Raw genomic sequence first — 23,843 nt, 5'->3', positions numbered from 1 at the left:
CCATGCACTTAAATGTGTTTTGACTAAATTTATATGACTTTAAGTTAAGGTACCCATGGGAGAAATGAGCACGTAGATAAGGCAATATTAAAAATTGTTGTAAGTAACAAATTAAAGCTAATACAAAACTGACGAACATTCTAAGTGAAGAGATCTTCACGTTGGCAGTATGACGCCGCAAAATTTCTAAACGCAATAAAATTAGCCTTTTTGGCGACCAGGTCGGACGGTCCGATGGACCCAACAGCTGGTTGAACCGACTTGAGCAGCTCTTCCCTTTCCGTACACATTTTAGGACATTCCCAGAGGATGTGGTTTGCATCCTGTATTTCTCCGCCACACGGGTAACAAGACCAAGCTCAAAGAGACTGCCAGCGAAGCCACCATGTCCAGTCAAGAGTTGAATGGTGTAAAGATCTGGAGTCAAAGCGGTTATCTCCATTCGGCATTTGATATTTGAAAAAAAAATAATATACCTATGTGTCCTATTTTTTCTGCCATATTAAAAATCGTCATAAATCAAAACTGAGCGGAAAGTGTAACTTTCTTATAGGTATATTATAACGTATAGGCAAGGCCGTGTGAGGACAGTGACGTAACACAGCAAGCCAAAATGAATGACGAAGGGTGACATTTCAGGATTATACTTGACATGCATGTTGGGTGAAAATCGTTACATGTGACTCCAGCTGCTGATTTCAAACTAAAATGACGCATTCCACCAATCTGCGGAGCTCCATTTGGCAATGTGTGTTTTGTGGATAACGATGACGTCACATCGAAAATTACGTAATAAAATCTACCGAAATACAAGGGAAAGACAATAGAAAATAGGTATGAAATCAAATTAGAAATACAGAACAACGCGTATTTTTTTCATCTCGGTGCTATAGAGATATAGATGTGCTATGTATATATGTATAGTATACAGTCATCCCGATAAGAAAGCTGGTAACATGTAAATTGTACGTAGAACATTTAACCGTAGCATAGTTCGCCGTGAGCTTTCTTATTGGAAAAAAATGACCGTAGATATACTATACGGTCTCCAATTTTATTAGATTATATGAACTTCAATATGAAAAACTATGAAAAAATAATGAAGATCAATATGAACATTAATTATTCAATTTTCATTGCAGATTTTGGCAAAATTCATGAATTTTATTCAAGAAAGAAAACCTAAAATAACCTAACCTAATAGATAATCCAGAACATCGGCTATTTTAAAAAATTGTCTGCTGCTGGCTTCCTGTAAAGTGTAAACCGACAAGAACCGTGTTTTATTTAGACATACATTTTATCTCAGTACTATACGACCCAAAGAGATTGGACGGTTTTTGGTATAAGACCATATATTTCCAATTCAACATTTCACGGTGAAGTGTGATACGGCAAACTGCATACGTACAAATTTCCGGACACGAAGATAGCTCACGGCGAACTATGCTACGTTGAAATGTAATACTTAAGTACAATTTACATGTAACCGTTAAAACCAGAATTTAAAAGATGAAATCAAGTGGAAGATGAAGTGATCAAATGTAGACATTGCTTTTCTAATTGGTTAATCACGCAACGCCTCATGATTTTGTCGGCGATAGACATTTAACCGTGTCAGACAGTAATTTTAAAGTAATTTAGTAATTGCGACATAATGACATAAAAACTATATTTATTTCAGCACGAAAATGGTAATAAAAAACCATAATAAAAATTTATTTATCGACGATAAGTCAAGATTTAAGAAATCATATAGTATCGTGTATTTTTACAGCCTATACGTTTGGATCGTCATTATAAAATTAATGACATATCAGTGGCGAGGGTTGGAGGTAGGCGTTACAGCAGTAGCGAAGGGTGGAGGTAGGCTGTTAAGATCCGCTATAAAAAGAGCACATTAAACTTTGTTAGTCATACGTATTTGCTTTTATTGAACTAAGACTACAACTTACATAAATGATATTTTGATAGTTTTTAAAAATCAATTAAGCCCTGCCTAAACCAAACCATAATAGTTTTGGTATACCTTGGGCGATACAACAAAATTGTGCATTCTTTTTCATTCATACTTATTAGTTTTCGTTGGATTAAGAATACATATTACACATATTGTTGGTTTTTTTTAAAACAAACTATAATAGATAAAAAATATTATTCTATCTATAAAATATTCAAAGTTATGTATGATTTAATTGCATAATTTTAGATATTTTATAGATAGACGAGTATTTATCCATACTATTATCTATTATGTCATGGTTTTCGCAGGGTTTAATTGAATTTTAAAAACTTACCAACACCATCCGTAAATTAATTGTAGTCTTATTTAAATGAAAACAAATACGTATGACTGACAAAGTTTAGTGTGCACCATTTATTGAGGATCTTAACAGCCTACCTCCACCCTTCGCCACTGCGTTAGAGATAACTTTAGACAAATATATATGGGGCAATTGTTTCATATTAAATTAGTGCATATTTTATTGTTGGTAGGCTGTGAATAACTGATACCAATGTCATTGGACATGAATAGGCATTGTAATACATACATAAATAATGTATTATACCATGATACCTACGTATGTAGGTAGACTGGTAGCGAGGGGTTGAGGTAGGCTGTGGAGATTAGACATAAATAGTGCACACTAAACTTTGTCAGTCATACTTATTTGTTTTCATTGAACTAAAAATACAATTTGCAGTTTGTTTTTAAAATTTAATGAAACCCTACCTTAACTAAACCGTCATATTTTAGGTACTAATGAGCGATCCGACAAAAATGGTGCACACTTTTCAGTCATACTTATTTGTTTTTGTTGAATTGAAAATACATAATATTATATAGGAATAAGACCAAGTTAATGGTTGTTGATCGGGCCAACCTTCTACCAACACAGAATACACTCTAAAACCTCGAAACTGTCGACGAGTTTGTATATCTGAGATCGACCATCAGTGGAAAGGGAGAATGCGAAGCGGAAATAAGAAGGCGCACACGGATTGCAAAAAAATGCGATGACACGCCTTACTACTATATGGAAGGATCGGGGAATTTCGATTGCCACAAAAATGATGCTTGTGCAAACATTAGTTTTCTCGATATTTCTACACGGAATCGAGTCGTGGACCCTGAAGGCAATTGATGCCTTTGAGATTTGGTGTTGGCGCCGAATGCTTCGCATTTCTTGGACGGAGCACAGGACGAACCAATCAATCATCCAGAAACTGAAGATAAAGGAACGGCTCTCGACGATATGTCTGAGAAGAATTCTGCAGTTTTTTGGACATATTGTCAGGCGCGGACCGGACAACCTGGAGAGACTGGTAGTTTTGGGTAGCCTCCAGGGAAGGCGAAGCAGAGGAAGAACGTCTGCGCGATGGAGCGACCAAGTGAAAGAGCTAACTGTGGGCACCATCCATTCTGCCCTGAGAGAAGCGGAAGATCGAGAAGGATGGAAAGTCTTGGTCGCTCAAAGGATGGCGAAATTTAAATGTGGTCACGATCCTCAGCCATGAGTGCACGACCAAGAAGAGAGAATATTACAAGATGGTGTTGGTTTGTTTATTTTTTAATTTATTAAGTCCTGTCTTCTCCAAACCATAATCGATAAAATATCTAAAGTTATGCATGGTTTATTGGCATTTTCTACTATGGCTTGAATTATGTAGGGTTTAATTGAATTTTAAAAACTTACAAACACTATCTACACATTGTAGTTCAATGAAAACAAATACGTTTAACTGGTTTAATGTGCACTATGTATGTCTGATCTTAACAGTCTACTTCCACACTTCGCCACTGTGATATTATATCCTAAAAGTTTAGTAACAATATGTATAATAATTTAAATCAGTTTACTTACTTGACAATGAGTTCGTTGAATACCACCAGTGCCCCAAGAAACAGTAGATCAACCCATAATGTTTTTAATAAGGCTACAGCTAAGCTCCCCTTTTTGTGTTCACCGTTGGGTTTCAACCCTGTCGATTCTTTTAAGTAATTTCTGAAACAGTAAAAAAAACCTCATAAAGATAAAAATTATTGATACGTAGTAACACCAATGACATTAATATGGACGAAGCATCTGGAAAAAAATGACACTGACTTTTTTGTCGGGTCTGCCGAATGGCATAATCTGTTCTAACGCCATTACAATAAAGGTGATATTGCTATAAATTCCCGATGCTTTTTGCCGGGTCTGCCGAATAGCATAATTCATATTTTAATATCAATATCGCTCGCTCGAATGAACATTGACACTAGAAACACTGTTCTAACGCCATTACAATAAAGGTGATATTGCTATAAATTCCCGATGCGTGATATCGCTTAATGGAAATTGCGAAATTTTGTCACGTGACGTCCACCTATACATGTGCGAATTTACTTGCTAGCTACTGTACTGAGTGCGTTGTCCAATAATAATGTCATTGAGTAACACCAACACCCCAATATTAAGTAAATTCAATATTATTAATAAAATAATCATATAAACCAATTGGTTGGGGCAAATGCTAACCCTCATTTTTCCCCTTCCTTTTCTTTTTTCCTTTCTTTCGACCATGTCCGATCCTAATAGGATCATATGGGCCTCCACAGAGTGGAGGTTTGTATTGACAGATTTTGTTTACAAGATAAATGGATGTCAGCCACTTGCTAAACCTATTAGGTCCATACTCTGACTCATACACAAATTGAAAAACAATATGTGTACTTGCCAGACCCTGGATTCAAACCTGGGAGTCAGTGACGTCCCAAGACAAAATGCCGCCCCTAAGCAGCGTCAAAATGTCCCCCCATTTTTTATACAGTAATTTTTATCATCCTTTCATGACTTCAATATCCAAGAAATGTATTGTATGGATATATTAGGTACCTAATAACAAAATATATATATCTACCACTAAATCTAATTTAAATGCCATGTCATTGCTAGTCATCAAGGATGTGACGTCCAAAGACAACGGAAGTAAACTAGACATCGCGAACCCGACAAAAAAATTAGGCCTGTTAAACCTTATATGTTAATTAATACATTTTGTTTCTAACCAGTGAGCTCAATCTTTTAATGGAAAGACATTTCCGTTATTACTAAGTTTAGATACGTATTTATATTTACACCTAATGGTTCTCCTCGATTTGCCGCCCTTTGACTAACTGCCGCCCCCAATCGACGCTCAATCTGCCTACCCCTACGGGACGTCACTGCCTGGGATCCTCGATTCTATAGACCGGCGCTTAAGCCACGCAGCCATCGACCACCTACTTCCAAATCCCTTATTTATTATTGTCACAAGACCAGACGATGAGCAACGGGTCATAAGGCGACCGTGATTGCGAATAACGGTCAGTGACTCCAATAAGTTCCAACGAGAAGAGAGTTCTTTAATTTTTTATATAAAGCCTCAGGCATGATAATTCTCAATCCGCAATAAAAAAAAACATTTTGTAAAGAGCAAAATGAATTAAAACTACTAAGTAGTGGATAGAAACTTATTAAAATTCCTCGTCTACTTTGTATATCAGATCTAGGGATTTCAATACCAGTATTTAAAAACCGGTATTACAGTATTTATCAATACCGAAATACCGGTTTTAAAAATCCAAAATACCGGAATTTTCGATATTAAAAAAGCACACTCGATTACGTTTTTGAAAATGAATTATAAGTTATGTGCTGCTAAAATGCAAATATATTGAGTGATTCCAATGACATTATTAATGGACAACGCACTCAATACAGTAGCTAGCAATTAAATTCACGCACAGCGACATTCGCACATGTATAGGTAGACGTCACGCAATTTCCATTATGCGATATCACGCATCGAGAATTTATAGCAATATCACCTTTATTGTAATGGCGTTAGAATAGTGTTTCTAGTGTCAATGTTCATTTGAGCGAACCCGTTCGACCCGAACTGTTCGGCAGACCCGACTAAAAGCATCGGGAATTTATAGCAATATCACCTTTATTGTAAAGGCGTTAGAACAGATTATGCCATTCGGCAGACCCGACAAAAAAGTAAGTGTCATTTTTATTCCCAGATGATTCGTCCATATTAATGTCATTGAGTGATTCCAACAGAGGTGAAAAAATAATAAAACAAATTTCATCAAATATATTTATACATATAAGTAATTGTCGCAATGAATTAATATCATAATATTATTTCGAAATAGAAAACATCCGTGACAAAAATGTTCAATTATTTTATAATCATTGAAGCTTTTCCTGCAGCCGGACTTATTTGCACTTGATGAACTCTTGAAGGCTTTAGTTAAAATTATCTATATATTTAAATTATTTGTAAAAAATCACTAGTTCTATCTTATGATCAATACCTATTTTTTAATGTCAACATAATAAATTTAGGTATGTAGGTTTAATGCCGGTATTCAATAAAGAAATACCGAAATACCGGTATTGATAATATATTCAATCGGTATTACAATCTCTAACTACCCACTATTATTAAATTTAATCATGTGAATTTATTTTATCGCAAAAAAAAAATGGTTTATAATATTATTAAAATAACAATCTTGATAAACACAATAATATGTAGAGAAGTGGTTTCCAAAATTTATGTTACGCCTCCCTTTAAAAAAAATCTTGGCGCCTCCCCCTCCCCTTTATTTCATTGAATAATATTTTTAAATACACTTTTTTAAATAGTTAACAATGTACTAATACAAAAATGAAGAAGTAAAAATTATAAAAATAAACAAGGTTTTACTACTTAGGTACATTTATATTATTTAATTTTTTTAAATAATTTGTCTTTCATGCGATGAATGTGTTTGTTTATTAAAACAATCAATTTCAATAGTAGTCAATCCAAATTCATCATCGTTCATTGACAAATGGATTCTATCATGGGCCCCACATCCTGAAGCGGGCCCCATGCCAGGATCTTTGGCGGTGGGCCAGCCTATCGCTGAGGCTAATGTAGTGTTTCCTAAATTATTATAAACGGGAGTTTATCATTTGAGTATATCAATAATCATATGGGTATCACATCAAATTGCAATGCACAACCTCACATTTAAAATATTCAATAGCCTTGAAACAAAGCTGCGCATATAAACTATTAATAAAATAATGTGAAAAGTACATTAGCAAACTAACCAAGAACTCAGTAAATAGATTTGTGTTCGTTTCAATATACCTATCTGGCGCAGAAATCATTTAAAAGTCGAAACATGGCGAACTTATTTTTTTGTAATTTTGATTTCCAAAGCTACAATTTTTTATGAAAGCCTTCACTTTGTCTTTTTAAATCATTCAATGCATTAGTGGTTCTTACATTGATTTATTCACTCATTTTTTTTAAATGTCAACCAAATAGTCAAGATTAACAACAAAATGATCGTTCCTAAACAAATTTGCCTCAGATTTCAACATTATGATTTAACCCTTTTTTCATTTTTTTCACGAGATATCCAGCGCGCTTCACAATAGTATAGAAGTGAGGTATTATAAAATTAGTCTCCATATTTTCAGACAGGCTTGCAAACAACCTTTTATAGGACTGTTATTTTATGTAGTTTCTAACTAGCGGCTGTTTTATAAACTATGCATTGGCAAACTGCAAGCCTGTCGCTACATTAATTGTGTTAAACTTTTCGCGCCTTCCAGTTTGGAAATCGCTGATCTAGAGTTTACTTATTGGTTGTAAATAGTTTCTAAACACATTAATGGACATTATTTTATTTTTATGTTATTATTAAACACACTATTATATTATTATATTTATCGGTAAACCCGTAAAGTAACTAGACGGTAAATAACGTGTTAATGATTTTTTTTTATTTACAAATAATTAAAAAACGGAATTCGACGTTGAATACGAATGACTTGAAAAAATGTGAATATTTTGTACTTACGCTTCTAATGTGTCTCCCAGCTTGCTTGAACGATCCCTTTTCAGGGCATCGTATAGGTCCTCCTTCTGCAGCGGCTTCTTATATCCCTTCCTGAATATGGGTACAGTCCAGAAGAAGAGGAGCTTGGAAATCGGGTTGGCACTATCTTTAGGACACGGCTCCGACTTCTGTTTATTCGCTTCCATGTCAGAGGCACTGAACTTCTTATCATCTGTTGCTGTTTAATAACATCGAGCACTGCTCTTGTATCATTTAATGAGCTCTTTCGTTGTGACACTCTATTTTATTTTCTATTTGTTAGAAAAAAATATTTGAATAAGAAGAAAATGATTTAGAAACGTTGACCCGTCGATGAAAAAAAGAATCACTGCGAATTCTGCATTGATGTCATAAAATGAATCAAAAAACTAATAAACGAATAGTGTACCAGTAGCGAAGGGTGGAGGTAGACTTTACGTATATTATCAATGAGGTAGACTGAAGATTCTCCCAAGGCGCAGAACCAACCTGCCACTGATAATGCCAATTGGGAAGGCGATAACTATGTTCAACGAAATTGCTTCGGGTGTTGATATATTCCACCTACGTGAGGATGAGTTTAGGTGGACGTTGTTTTATAAATTCTTAAAATAGGGTCTGTTCAACTCATCCGGTGTACTTCCTTGTACATATCTAATTTATATTTTTTGTATGTACATATTTCTACTGTTTAATAACATACCGTCACTGTTCTGGCAGAAGACACTAATTCGAAAAAATGACATATTGAGTTAGTTATACCAAAATGTTCCTTATTTCAAACTTTACCGTCTGGAAACCTTCTTAATAAATAAACAGTCTTTATTTTAAAGTCATCCTTTGTATGATAACTTAATAAACTCACTTGATAGACCATTTCAAACTTTTAATTTTAACAATTTCAAAGTCAAATTACTCATATTAATTCATACTAGTATTCTCCAGTTAATGTGTTCTGCCAGAACAGAGACGATACGATCTATCCAGTGGCGCACCCAGGAATTATTATTGGGGGGGGGCCAAGAAGGAGAATGTAAATTAGTCCCATAGGCTCTTTTTCTTCTTCATATAAATATTTTTACATATTTTCACAATACATGGCGATATACATAGGGACATTTTCAACTAGTTGAAAATGTCCCTCTGAGGCGGACGAAACCGGTCCTGATCTATTTAATAAAAGTGGAATAAGTACTAAAAAAAAAATTACGTTTTATTAAATTAAAACAACAATACAATTATTCCGAATTCCACCGAAAAAAATGTTCTTTTGATTTACACCACCACCATAGTGGGTGTAGTCGTTCTTTTCGCAGAATGTTGCAGATTTTTGGTATTTTAATATTTAGGTTCCAACATATTAATTGAAAATGGACAAAAAAAGTATTATTGCCTTTAAATTATACACAACCTACTCAATACAACACAGCCTTATATCTCGTTTATCGGTCTTTTGTCTATTGCACTCGGTGTACCTACACCATGGCCCCCACATCCTGAAACGGGCCCTCAGGCTAGGGCAGTGGTCGGCAAACTGCGGCTCTTTGGCCCTTTGAGTGCGGCTCTGCCACAGATGCTCTCTGTCATATTTGACATGACTACAAAGAAGAAGCAAAGAAAATGGAAGAGGATAACCGTAAATGTAATGTTGAGTAGACCGAGACTTCGCGTTTATTCAAAACTTAAATGGCTTCCCGACCTGTATTTATGTGTCGGGAAAAATTGACGCATTCAAATTTAGAGAGATACTATAACTAAAAACTAGTAATTTTGCGCTTAATATTCTGTCGATGATGCAAGGAAGAAAGCAGCTGAGGAGAAGAGTCAAGAAAAATAAAGTTCTGTATTTAATTAGGTACTGAATAAAATCTTTCAACAATGTTAATATTGCAAGTTTTGTGGTTAGTAAAAGGATTTCCAAGAGAGGAAATCAAGAGTAAATTGAGAAATCGATTTATTGATGAGAACCTGGAATCGTGCTTAAAATTAAATCAACAACATACGAACCTGACTTACCCAAACTTTACAAGGAGATGCAAGGCCATTATTCACATTGAAATTGTCAGTCATTGTCATGATTCAATTGTATGGATACCTTACTTACATTTTAATTTTTATTAATAAATAAGATCATTATTACGTATTATATTCAGTTTTATTCAGTGTACCTACCTATAATTTAATTAGGACTTTAACTAAACTACCTACGTATATAATTTAAGTTTAAGAAATTTGGCTCTCAAAAGAAATCTCAATCGTTGTACTGTTGATATTTGGCTCTGTTGACTAATGAGTTTACCGACCACTGGGCTAGGGTATTTGACGGGCCCCCTATCCACCGCTTAGATTAAAGGCAGTGTGAAACACTACATTAACGTTTTTCAAATTGTGTTTTAGTTCAAATTGAGGGTACTTATACAGTGAATTATTGGCGATTTTCAGTACGTCATATACTTTAATAATGGAGCTGTCGACACATAATAATCAGAAAATATATTGGACATTTATATAAATTAAAATGTTCATAGTCATGAAGTATAATAGCGCCGCAGGCGACTTTTTTTACTATTAAAGCTAATTTATGATATGTGTTTATCTCACTTATCTGGTCAACCCGACACGCCGGGCCCCCCATAGCCCGGGCCCCCAGGCTAGACCTGTCAACCCTCCCCAGCCATGACCTATACCACTCCGGAATTCGGGTGGACACCGAGAATTTCATTAGGGAACGGGTTTCTAAAAAAACCTGACATTAGTGTTTCGAAATTTTTGTATTAGAAATTAAAATCTAAGAAATATTACTAAAAAGGGTGCTGGAGAATTACAAATCATTTTTTGCCGTGTTGTTTGTCTAAGCCCAAGGTATAGTTTATTGGCTTTCGATTTCAATATGTAAAATCATTCTGATGATTTTCATATTTTGGGGGGGGGGGCCAAGGCCCCCTGGCCCCCCCCCTGGGTGCGCTACTGGATCTATCTCTTTTTTTATATAATACTGTTTTATATTTCTTTGTTTCTAAATGTCATGTTGTGAACGTCTTAAACTTATAATTTGTAATGTCCACAATATGGAAGAATACCTAGCTTCATAGTTTTATTATGTTTTTATATTTATTTAAAAAAAAATCGATTTTTTATGAAAATATAAATGTATATCACATGAAATCCTTTTTATTTATATCAAATCAAGCGTCAATATTGGGATCATACCTAAATAAAATTTGATATAAATAAAAAGGATTTCAAGTTACTTACAAACGTTCATATTTTTTTTATAAAAATATAAATAGGTATAAAACGCGTGTTTTCGAATACATATACTTACTGTTTTCAACAGCAAATATCTCATAAACGGTTAGAGATAGAAAAAAACGTTTTACAAAACATTTTTAGGTAATCTAATAAGTTTTAATTTTGTATATAACAATATTTTTGCTACGACCAACCGTTTTTGAGAAATAAGCGAAAAACGAAAAAATGATCCAAAATTTCGCGGTTTTTTTCCCGCCAAAAGTTGTGCCGATGTCAGTTGAATTGGCAAACTCGTTTTTTTCTCACTCTTTACCATAATATTGTATGTATATTATACAATGACATATCAAATGGGCGCGCACGAGAAATTGTACATGAAAGTCATTCACAGATGTATAGGTAGATGTCACGTGACCATATGACGTATCCGTTTCCATTATGCGATACAAGCTTCGAGAATTTATAGTAATATAACCTTTATTGTAATGGCGTATTAGTGTCATGACTCATTGCGTTAGAAACAGATTCTCGGTTACTTACGACTTCTCGGAGATTAGACGCAAGTGAGCCCAGCGAATCACAGGCGACTGACTGTCCAATGGTTCCTGTCATTCAATTGCATTGAATAAACATTCATCAATATCTTAAAATGGCATTTTATAAATAATAAATAATACTAACACATGAAAAGTGATCCCATCTTTCTCGGAGTGTTTAGTAGATTTTTTTACAATGTTCAACTAGGCACATTGGCATTTTGTAACACAATAATAACGGTGGAGTCGAAACCTGACAGTCAGAAATTTTGTATGGGCAGACCCAGCGGTGTCGCCAGACCGCTTACAAGCAGAATGTTCATTTGAGCGTAGGATACCGATATTAAAATATGAATTTCGCCATACGGCAGACCCGACACAAAGTGAGTGTCATTTTATTTTCTAGATGCTTCGTCCATATTAATGTCATTGATATTATACACAAGTAGGAAAAAAATCTTCTACCACACCTTTTGCAACCATAACGTATTTTTCGGTCCAATTCGACTGGACTGTACCAGGTATTGACACTTTTTCTCACGCCCCTAGATGAGTGAATGAGTTAGGTCGATGGCAAATAAAAAATGATTCATGCAAAAACGATGCATAAGTGCGAGTGAGAAAGTATTCGGCACCCTTATAATCTCTGCGACACGCGCTAGAGTAAGAAACAAGGTTTACAGATGTGTGTGATGATTTGCTACGGTGTAGCCGCCAAATCTTACCTTATTGCTTAACTAAGCGTCGATAACCGTGTTGCTAAAATTGCTATTATTTGTGTTAAACACAAAGTCAGTGGTAAATATTTTTAGCTAATTAAGTAGAAAAGATGGTTCTGTGTGCTGTATTAAAATGTGGTAGCCGTACTGATAAGCAAGAAGATGGTATTACGTTTAATAGGTAAGTTGATACATGTTCGTGATAATTTATTTGTATATTATTATATATTTAAATATTAAGTGACCGTGTTTCTTTAAAATAACTTAAATTATGGATATTTTTACCTAATGGTTGCATTTTGACCGCTTAAAAATACTATATAACGTAAAAAAAAATAGAAAAATATATTTGAATTCTGAGCGTCTAGTGCGAGCACTTTGGGCGAGCACTAGCGAAATGGTCTATGGTCTCGAACATTTGTGTACAAATGCGTTCGCTCGCCCACAAACCAAACGCACGGCACGCAGCTTCATTTAGCAATGCAATGGGTGGCGTCTAGATGTATCTATAGTCTAAGGATTCATGCCCTTCAGACCCAACTACTGCAGTCATAATAGCCTGCAGTCATATTCATATCATAATATGCCAGTATACCTACGTATGCCGCGAGCTTTCTTATTGGAAAGAGAATATGACCGTATACTATGCGGTTGTCTCTATCTTCATATCCGATTTTGGCAAAATTCACGAATTCAAGAATGAAAACCTAACCTAACATAACAAATAATCCAGTATATCGGCTATTTTCAAAAATTTGTTAGCCGCTGGCTTCCTGTAAACCGAAAAGAACCGTGTTTTATCTAAACATGAATTTTATCTTAGTATTATACAACCCATTGGGCGGTCTTTAATTAACGACCATATATTATTACAATATTTCACGGCGAAGTGTGATACGGCGAACTGCATACGTACAAATTTCCGGGTACGAAGACCAGTGCATCTATTCTATACACAAGACTGCTATTAGGTCGCTATTGGCATTACTATCGAGGGTAGTTTTATCATTTTTTGTATCGGAGTATTATCACTTATTGTAACAATTACAATAAGTTAGCCATCTAAACGGGTCTAGGACGATTTGGCACCGGACAACTGGACGCCACGGAATTCGAAAATAAATAGACGTTAGGTACTTATAGGTACTTTAAAAAAATTAATATTATTATTTATATTTCAATGATTATATTAAGTATTATGATTTAATAGTTGGTGAGAATGTAAATATGCAGACGTAAATAATGATTTAATCGTGGATATGTTTAAGTTTCAACGAAAAAATACTTTTTTATTTTATATAAAGCCTTAGGCATGGTAATTCTCAATCCGCAATAAAGAATACATTATGTTAAGAGTAAAATGAATTCAAACTACTAATTAGTATTTAGAAACTGATTAAAATACCTCGTCGACGTTCTGTATACGTGTCTACGACAGTGCGGCGTCCAATTGTCCGGAGTCCAGTCGTCCCATTCCTGTCTAAACGATCAAAATTGTTTATCTCGCTCTAAAATTTAACACAGCCAAGAGAGGTGCTGTTAAAACACAGCACGTATTGTAACAATTACAACTAACGTATTGTAATTGTTACAATAAGTGCTAATACTTCAATACAAAAAAATAAAAACTACGCTCGATAGCAGTGTTGTCTATAGAATAGATGCGCAGGAGTACCAAAGACTCTAAAAATGTCCACTCATTAATTGCATTAATTTTAGTTTATTTGTAAAGATTATAAAAATAATATCTTTCAAAAAGGATTAATTTAGTATTGGCATTTTGGACGACGCTATCGATTTGCAATTTTGATCGGCGAGTCAAAAGATCGAATCGCGTTCGCCTTTGGTGCCTAGTTACATTTATAATACATATGAAGCTACCTACTATAGTAATAAACTTAATCAATCAGAAATAATCTATTTTATCTAAGATTGAAATCATTTGCTAAAGTGATGTTAACGCTTGAATAATTCCGATTGTATTTCCGAGTTCTTATCTTAATAGGTGCACATAATGGCATTGAGAATGTAGGTACTAAACTTAAGAAAGAATATTGTAAAACTTAAGCCGACTGCAGTGGCTAGGGGTGGAGGTAGGCTGTTAAGATCCGCCATAAATAGTGCACATCAAACTTTGTCAGTCATAAGTATTTTGTTTTCATTGAAATAAGACTACAATTTATGGACGGTGTTGGTTAGTTCAATCATTAAACCCTGCGAAATCAAGCCTTAATAGATAGTAGTCAAAGAATATTATAAAATATAAGCAGAGCAGTGGTGAAGGATGGATGTAGGTTGCTAAAATCCGCCATAAATAGTGCGGTGCGCACTAAACTTTGTCAGTTATACGTATGTATTTGTTTTCATTGAAATAAGACTACAATTTACAGACAGTGTTGGTTTCAAACCCTGCGAAACCAAGCCATAATAGATATTAGTCAAAGAATATTGTAAAATATAAGTTGAGCAGTGGCGAAGGATGGATGTAGGCTGCTAAAATCCGCCATAAATAGTGCACATCACACTTTGTCAGTCATAAGTATTTTGTTTTCATTGAAATAAGACTACAATTTACGGACGGTGTTGGTTAGTTCAATCATTAAACCCTGCGAAATCAAGCCATAATAGATATTAGTCAAGGAATATTGTAAAATATTAGCCGAGCAGTGGCGAAGGATGGATGTACGCTGCTAAAATCCGCCATAAATAGTGCGGTGCGCGCTAAACTTAGTCAGTTATACGAATTTGTTTTCATTGAAATAAGACTACAATTTACAGACAGTGTTGGTTTTAAACCCTACGAACCAAGCCATAATAGATATTAGTCAAAGAATATTGTAAAATATAAGCCGAGCAGTGAAGAAGGGTAGGCTGCTAAAATCCGCCATAAATAGTGCGGTGCGCACTAAACTTTGTCAATTATACGTATGTATTTGTTTTCATTGAAATAAGACTACAATTTCCAGACAGTGTTAGTTTTAAACCCTGCGAAACCAAGCCATAATAGATATTAGTCAAAGAATATTGTAAAATATATGCTGAGCAGTGGCGAAGGATGGACGTAGGCTGCTAAAATCCGCCATACTTAGTGCGGTGCGCACTAAACTTTGTCAATTATACGTATGTATTTGTTTTCATTGAAATAAGACTACAATTTCCAGACAGTGTTAGTTTTAAACCCTGCGAAACCAAGCCATAATAGATATTAGTCAAAGAATATTGTAAAATATATGCTGAGCAGTGGCGAAGGATGGACGTAGGCTGCTAAAATCCGCCATACTTAGTGCGGTGCGCACTAAACTTTGTCAATTATACGTATGTATTTGTTTTCATTGAAATAAGACTACAATTTCCAGACAGTGTTAGTTTTAAACCCTGCGAAACCAAGCCATAATAGATATTAGTCAAAGAATATTGTAAAATATATGCTGAGCAGTGGCGAAGGATGGACGTAGGCTGCTAAAATCCGCCATACTTAGTGCGGTGCGCACTAAACTTTGTCAATTATACGTATGTATTTGTTTTCATTGAAATAAGACTACAATTTCCAGACAGTGTTAGTTTAAAACCCTGCGAAACCAAGCCATAATAGATATTAGTCAAAGAATATTGTAAAATATATGCTGAGCAGTGGCGAAGGATGGACGTAGGCTGCTAAAATCCGCCATACTTAGTGCGGTGCGCACTAAACTTTGTCAATTATACGTATGTATTTGTTTTCATTGAAATAAGACTACAATTTCCAGACAGTGTTAGTTTTAAACCCTGCGAAACCAAGCCATAATAGATATTAGTCAAAGAATATTGTAAAATATATGCTGAGCAGTGGCGAAGGATGGACGTAGGCTGCTAAAATCCGCCATACTTAGTGCGGTGCGCACTAAACTTTGTCAATTATACGTATGTATTTGTTTTCATTGAAATAAGACTACAATTTCCAGACAGTGTTAGTTTTAAACCCTGCGAAACCAAGCCATAATAGATATTAGTCAAAGAATATTGTAAAATATATGCTGAGCAGTGGCGAAGGATGGACGTAGGCTGCTAAAATCCGCCATACTTAGTGCGGTGCGCACTAAACTTTGTCAGTTATACGTATGTATTTGTTTTCATTGAAATAAGACTACAATTTACAGACAGTGTTGGTTTCAAACCCTGCGAAACCAAGCCATAATAGATATTAGTCAAAGAATATTGTAAAATATAAGTTGAGCAGTGGCGAAGGATGGATGTAGGCTGCTAAAATCCGCCATAAATAGTGCACATCACACTTTGTCAGTCATAAGTATTTTGTTTTCATTGAAATAAGACTACAATTTACGGACGGTGTTGGTTAGTTCAATCATTAAACCCTGCGAAATCAAGCCATAATAGATATTAGTCAAGGAATATTGTAAAATATTAGCCGAGCAGTGGCGAAGGATGGATGTACGCTGCTAAAATCCGCCATAAATAGTGCGGTGCGCGCTAAACTTAGTCAGTTATACGAATTTGTTTTCATTGAAATAAGACTACAATTTACAGACAGTGTTGGTTTTAAACCCTACGAACCAAGCCATAATAGATATTAGTCAAAGAATATTGTAAAACATAAGCCGATCAGCGAAGAAGGGTGGAGGTAGGCTGTTAATATCCGCCATAAATGGTGCGGTGCGCTCTAAACTTTGTCAGTTATACGTATGTATTTGTTTTCATTGAAATAAGACTACAATAATTTATAAACGGTATTGGTTAGTTCAATTAAACCCTGCGAAAACCATGCCATAATAGATAATAGTCAAAAAATACTCGTCTATCTATAAATATATATAAAATTATGCAATTAAATCATACATAACTGTATATTTTATAGATAGAATAATATTTTGACCTATTATAGTTTGAGATAGGGAGAGCCTAATGAATTTTAAAAAAATGAACCAACAATATGTGTAATATATATTCTTAATCCAACGAAAACAAATAAGTATGAATGAAAAAGTGTGCACAATTTTGTCGTATCGCCCAAAGTATACCAAAACAATTATTGTTTGATTTAGGCAGGGCATAACTGCTTTTAAAAACTAACAAACACCATCTGTAAATTGTAGTATTAGTTCCATAAAAACAAATACGTGTGACCATGGCCCCCACATCTTGTGCGGACCCCAATGCTAGGATATTTGTCGCCCCCCCCTACCTATCGCCAAGGTTAAAGGCAGTGTGACGCTCTACAGTAGCGTTTTCCAAATGGCGTTCACGGTATTAAGATAAGTATTTAGTGTATTTTTAAAACTTATTATTGAATTATGGAGTTATCAAGTAATGACGCAATTAAAAATAACATCGCACAACAACATTTTTTAAAATATAACATTTACTAAAGGAAAATAGCGCCTTTTTTATTATTAGAGCAAATTTGTGATGTGTCTTTATCTCACTTATTTGGTCGACTCGCGACGCTTGCGAGCCCGGGCCCCCAGGCTAGAGCCCGGTCAGCCTCAACTTTGTGGGGGCCATGCGTATGACTAACAAAATTAAATTAAGACGTCTTTCATTAAACTCAGTCAAAGCTCACTTGAGAGCGTGGTGACCTTAGTCTTCGGTATCTGCTCCTGAGACATACCCAGGTGTAAACTTTACAACCAAATAAAAGGCCTCGTGATACGCTAGATAAAGAGGCGGTTTGGTTTGGAGGGTTCATGTTTGTGTTGTCCTTCTTGTTAATCAATTTACGTTGTAATAAATACGCTGTCTGTGTATTTCATTCTTCATTCATTCATTCATTCTTGACACCCGATATAAATGTACCAAATTTGACACGTATTTTTGGAATACAGAACTCCACGATACTTTTTAATTTTTTATTTTATTTTTCTCATTACTTTTGAATATATATTTACCGATTAATAAACTTTTCTAGCTATTTTTCGATAAGAGACATCACCTTAATATGAATTGGTGTATTATTTGAAGGTTGCATCACACACTATTGCACGTCTATAATGGGTTACATGTAAATTGTACGTACAACATTTCACAGTGGCACAGTTCGCCTTGAGCTTTCTATCGGAAAGAGATGACCGATACTATACGGTCTCCAATTTTATTAGATTCATTATGAATATTAATTTAATTTTTATTTGGCAAAATTTATGAATTCAATCATGAAAACCTAACCTAACTTAACCAACAAATAATAAAGTATATCGCCTATTTTCAAAAAGAACCGTGTTTTATTTAGACATGAATTTCATCTCAGTACTATACGACCCAATATATATACTATATAAAACAATTATAAGGCCAGTGGTCACTTATGGATGTGAGCCTTGGTGCTTAACTCAAAACGAGGAAAACAAATTAGCTGTCTTCGAGCGCAAAATACTCCGCAAAATCTTTGGACCCACGTTGGAAAATGGGAACTACAGAATAAAAATGAACCACGAGTTGGAAGAGCTGATTGAATAGCAACCAATCATAAGATACTGTAAGTCCCAAAGACTACGATGGGCGGGACATGTGGAGAGAATGCCTGAAGTTAGAGCGCCAAGGATCATGACAAAGTGGCTACCCTAACGGAAGAGACCCAGAGGCCGTCCAAGAAGGAGATGGGCTGACGCCGTAGAAGTGGACTGGCTTCATATAAGAAGACCCGGTAACTGGAGAAGTGTGGCGAGAGACCGGAGTGAGTGGAGAGCGGTTGTGGAGGAGGCCAAATCCCACCCCGGGATGTAGCGCCGTGGAAGAAAAAGAAGACTATACGACCCAAATAGGTTGGACGGTCTTTCATATGGACCATATATTTCCGATACAACATTTCACGGTGAAGCGTGATACGGCGAACTGCATACGTACAAGTTTTCGGACACGTCTATAATGTGTGGTTCATTTTTATATGACACTCACACATTCAAAAACCTGCATCAAAATGTAATGTATTGTGATATAGCCTATCGGAATTATATTTACTAATCTGTTCTGTGGTTGAAACATTTCATTTATGACTATATCCCAATCGAGACAATTTTCAATGTGCAACTCAGCTTCAGTAGCGAAGGGTGGAGGTAGGCTGTTAAGATCCGCCGTGAATAGTGCATATTTAGCTTTGTTAGTCATACGTATTTGTTTTTATTGAACTAAGATTACAATTAACAGATGGTGTTGATTAGTTTTTAAAAACCAATTAACTCTGTCTTAACCAAACCATAATGGTTTTAGTATACTTTTGGGCGATACGACAACATTGTGCATACCTTTTCATGCATAATTATTTGTTTTCGTTGGATTAAGAATACATATTACACATGTTGTTGGTTCATTTTTTTAAATTCATTAAGCCCTGCCTAAACCAAACTATAATATTATTACATCTATAAAATATCCAAAGTTATGTATGATTTAATTGCATAGTTTTAGATATTTTATAAATAGAGGAGTATTTATCTATACTATTATCTATACTATTATCTATACTATTATCTATACTATTATCTATACTATTATCTACTATGTCATGGTTTTCGCAGGGTTTAATTGAATTTTAAAAACTAACCAACACCATCCGTAAATTGTAGTTTTATTTGAATAAAAACAAATACGTAAGACTTACAAAGTTAGGGCATCATTAGAAAAGGGGAAATGGAGTAAGTCGATTCTACCAACACCACGAGAGGTGCCCTGGTTTGTAGAGTCTTCTTTGACGAGGAATGAGCTTAAGTTAATACTGAGGCTAAGAACAGGGCACACCATGGGCAAAAGATTTGATGTCCTCATGGGAAGAAGCGAATCGCAGCTCTGCGATTAATGTCATGTTTTAGAGGACATTGTACATATAGCACTGCAATGCCCCAAATATGAAGTTCACAGAGTACAGCTGCGAATTGCAGATATCTATGAGAATGTCGACGAATTGAAGGGTGTCCTGGCGGTGGGTAAGACGGAAGAGTTAGGCAAAATTATAAAGTTATTTAACAGAATAGGAGTGAGGACCTGATCGACGGATCCCCTTCTAGAAGAGAAGAGGCGATATGACAGCGAGTCGCAGTCAAAGCCTCGGTAAAATCACAAAAAAAAAAAAAAAAAAAGACTTACAAAGTTTAATATCCACTATTTATGGCGGATCTTAACAGCCTACCTCCACCCATCGCCACTGACTAGCACTACCACCGTGACTCGCAATTCAGTGCCCCGGTCTGTTTAGTATAGTCGGCGTTCGATAACAACTGCACTCTTATTATTGGTGTGGATTTATTATGCTGTCGTGTATAATTATTATTATTAATTAAATTCGATGAGCATGTATGACATTAAATTTATAAGTAGGTAGATAATATAATTAAAGAGTTTTGTTTAATTATAACGTATATTATAATTAATTACAATTTATAACTGAGCATTGGAAAAAAATTAGCTTCACTACACATAAGCGATGGTGCCCACAGACGCGTCGGGCGCGCGAAGTCGGCGAATGCAGTGTTTATTCATAACCATAATCACACGTCTCTTCCCGCGCATTACCCTTCACCTATGTTATAAGCGGCCCAAGCAGCACAAAATAAATATTATTACAGCGCCTCTCATAACAAAGCAATAAAAATATTATATTATTTCGGGGCTTGTAATTAAAATTTACGACGACTTTATTCAACCAGCGATAAACTGAACACGCAATAAAATAAAACAATGACTTCTCTGTAATTAAATAATTGCTTTTCGCCCGTCGATCGACGAGGCCTCGCGCAGCGTGTTTTTGCTCGCTGTGTTCAATGAATGGACTCCATTGTATTTTCTTTCATTCGTATCGCCGAGAAGCGGTGATTCGCGAAAAAACGATGATTCATGCGGCGCGCGCGTAAAATGCGTCGTCAAATCCAGTGGGCGCTGGCGTATTTGATTACGTTGTATTTTCGTTGATTTACGCGCCACTTGTAGAAATTTTGCGCGAGCGCCGCACTCGCTGCGTCAATGGGCTTTATGCCTAACACTACTAATTTCTACACTCTTGCTTTCTTCTGTACACAAACACAATAATAAAATTATAATATTTTAAATCACATGTTAAACAACGTGGTACTAACACAACTTGCCAAGCGTAGATATGGCCAATGAGTGAATAAGCAGAGTGATTCACGCTTATCAAGTAGTGTGACTGAAATTGATTCTCTTAATTCGAACAGTGACGGTATATGGTATATATGTTATAATATCGTTGAAATATCTCGTATGTCACTCGATGTCAAAAAATTGCACACGGAAAAATGCATACATATTATTACGCAATATAAGTGTAGATGTTGAAATAACCAACACCCTCCCTCGATGTACGAGTGATAGCTTGTCCGCTTATGAAGTCGTGAATCTCGGGTTCAACTCTCATGTTAAAACCAGAACGTTGGAGCGGACCCTTTTTTGAGATGCTCCCCTCCGGGACCTAATACTTGCTCCCGCTCCGCTCCAGGATCTGCTCCGTTCCGGGTAAAAAGTTTTAATAAGTTACAGTATACAAATGTTAAATAAATTAGTAGTTTTAAAATAGTCGTCAATTTCATTATTAATTCGATCAAACAAAACGACAGCAAATCGTCTCTCATTATTTGCTTCTTTTGTCAAAAAGAGTGGTTATTTATCATTCGGCTGTGTTGCCATATTTCAATGACATTAATATGGACGAAGCATCTGGGAATAAAAATGACACTCACTTATTTGTCGGGTCTGCCGAATGGCATAATCTGTTTTAACGCCATTACAATAAAGGTGATATTGCTATAAATTCCCGATGCTTTTTGTTGGGTCTGCCGAACGGTTCGGTTCGAACGGGTTCGCTCAAATGAACATTGACACTAGAAACACTGTTCTAACGCCATCACAATAAAGGTGATATTGCTATAAATTCCCGATGCGTGATATCGCATAATGGAAATTGCGTGACGTCTACCTATATATTATGTGCGAATGTCACTGTGCGTGAATTTACTTACTAGCTAGTGTATTGAATGCGTTGTCCAATTTCAAATAATTTCAATGTTGCAGTATCAGAATATACTATTTTCATTGGATTTTAGGACGAAAATTTAATATTATAAAAAAAACTTCCGGAACAGTGGAGCAGTACAAATTTTCGCTGCTCCGGGTACAATCCCATTGCTCCAGTGTTCCGTGCTCCGCTCCAACGCTCCGGTTAAAACTACTCTTCATTATCGCAGACATTGCGAACAGAGTGCCAGCAGTCGAAATGGTCCGGAACGCACCGGAGAGCGAGATAGACAATTTTGACTGTTTAAACGGCTAACTTATTGTAATTGTTACAATAAGTGCTAATACTTCGATACAAACCTACCCTAGATAGCTGTCGTAGCGGCCGAAACTAGTCTTGTGTAGAGAATAGATGCACTGGTCCGGTTTGGGAATTATTATGAAAATAATTATATTATGTAATATACATTTTTAATAAAGTTTATTAAAAAAGGGGGCGGTTCGGGTCTGGACACCTCTAAAAACGATTATTTAGGTAACTACTTAAATATAATATTTTATTATTATTATTATTGGCTCTACAATCCTATATGGATATGCGAATTTATTATATACACAAGACTGCTATAGGCCGCTATCGGCAGCTATCGAGGTTAGTTTTTCATTTTTGCAAGTATTAGCACTTATTTTAACAAAACACGTAATAAAAACTACCGACATACAAGGAAAATACAGTAGAAATAGGTATGTAATTAAATTAGAAATACTGAAAAACGCGTTTTTTTCATCTCATCGTGCTATAGAGATGACCGTATAGTATACGGTCATCTCTTTCCGATAAGAAAGCTCACGGCAAACTATGCCACGGTAAAATGTACAATTTAATATTCTTTCTTTCGACCATGTCCGATCCTAATAGGATCATATGGGCCTCCACAGAGTGGAGGTTTGTATTAACAGATTTTGTTTTTACGAGAAATGGATGTCAGTCACTTGCTCAACCTATTAGGTCCATACTCTGACTCATACACAAATTGAAAAACAATATGACATGTACTTGCCAGACCCAGGATTCGAACCTGGGACCCACGACACTATAGTCCGACGCTTAAGCCGCGCGGCCATTGTGGGAGACACTAACTTAAAACACCTCAGATATATACGCAATAGAAAAAAATACGAACGTGGACGGGATTTCAACCCGTATAACCATTGGTGTCGCGCCAATCTGTGAATTAACCAATTATGCTACGAGCCTCCTATCAAATGATTACAATTTAAACTAGTAGGTCATACATGAAATGCTTATCAAATTGCGTTATTATCGACTATTGATTTTTGTGTATTAAATCTTCTTCTTCTTTTGCCATATCCGCCCCTTAATTGGAGCATATGGACACCACGCGGCACCTCCAAGAATCCCTCTCACTCGCCAGTCTTCTTGCTTCGTTCCAGGTCAAACCAGCATCC

At 35.6% G+C, this 23,843-nt stretch overlaps 1 protein-coding gene across 1 annotated transcript in view; it reads right to left on the bottom strand.

The window, feature by feature from the left end:
• The window catches only part of LOC147068909 (ATP-binding cassette sub-family C member 4-like), a 108,876-nt gene that overhangs the window by 48,523 nt on the left and 36,510 nt on the right, over window positions 1–23,843 (bottom strand). Inside the window, exons 2-3 of the mRNA XM_085951254.1 lie at window positions 7,895–8,184; window positions 3,867–4,007 (exon numbers count right to left, since the gene is read on the bottom strand). Of these exons, the coding sequence (XP_085807380.1) occupies window positions 3,867–4,007; window positions 7,895–8,079 (326 nt within the window). The 5' untranslated portion in view covers window positions 8,080–8,184. The remainder of the gene's footprint in view (window positions 1–3,866; window positions 4,008–7,894; window positions 8,185–23,843) is intronic.

Source organism: Rhyacophila brunnea, unplaced genomic scaffold (assembly GCF_057557595.1).
Source record: "Rhyacophila brunnea isolate RB1 unplaced genomic scaffold, BYU_Rbru_1.0 scaffold_24, whole genome shotgun sequence".
Lineage (NCBI taxonomy): Eukaryota > Metazoa > Arthropoda > Insecta > Trichoptera > Rhyacophilidae > Rhyacophila > Rhyacophila brunnea.
Note: the sequence above shows the minus strand (reverse complement) of the source record. Positions and strands in the feature narration are given on the sequence as shown.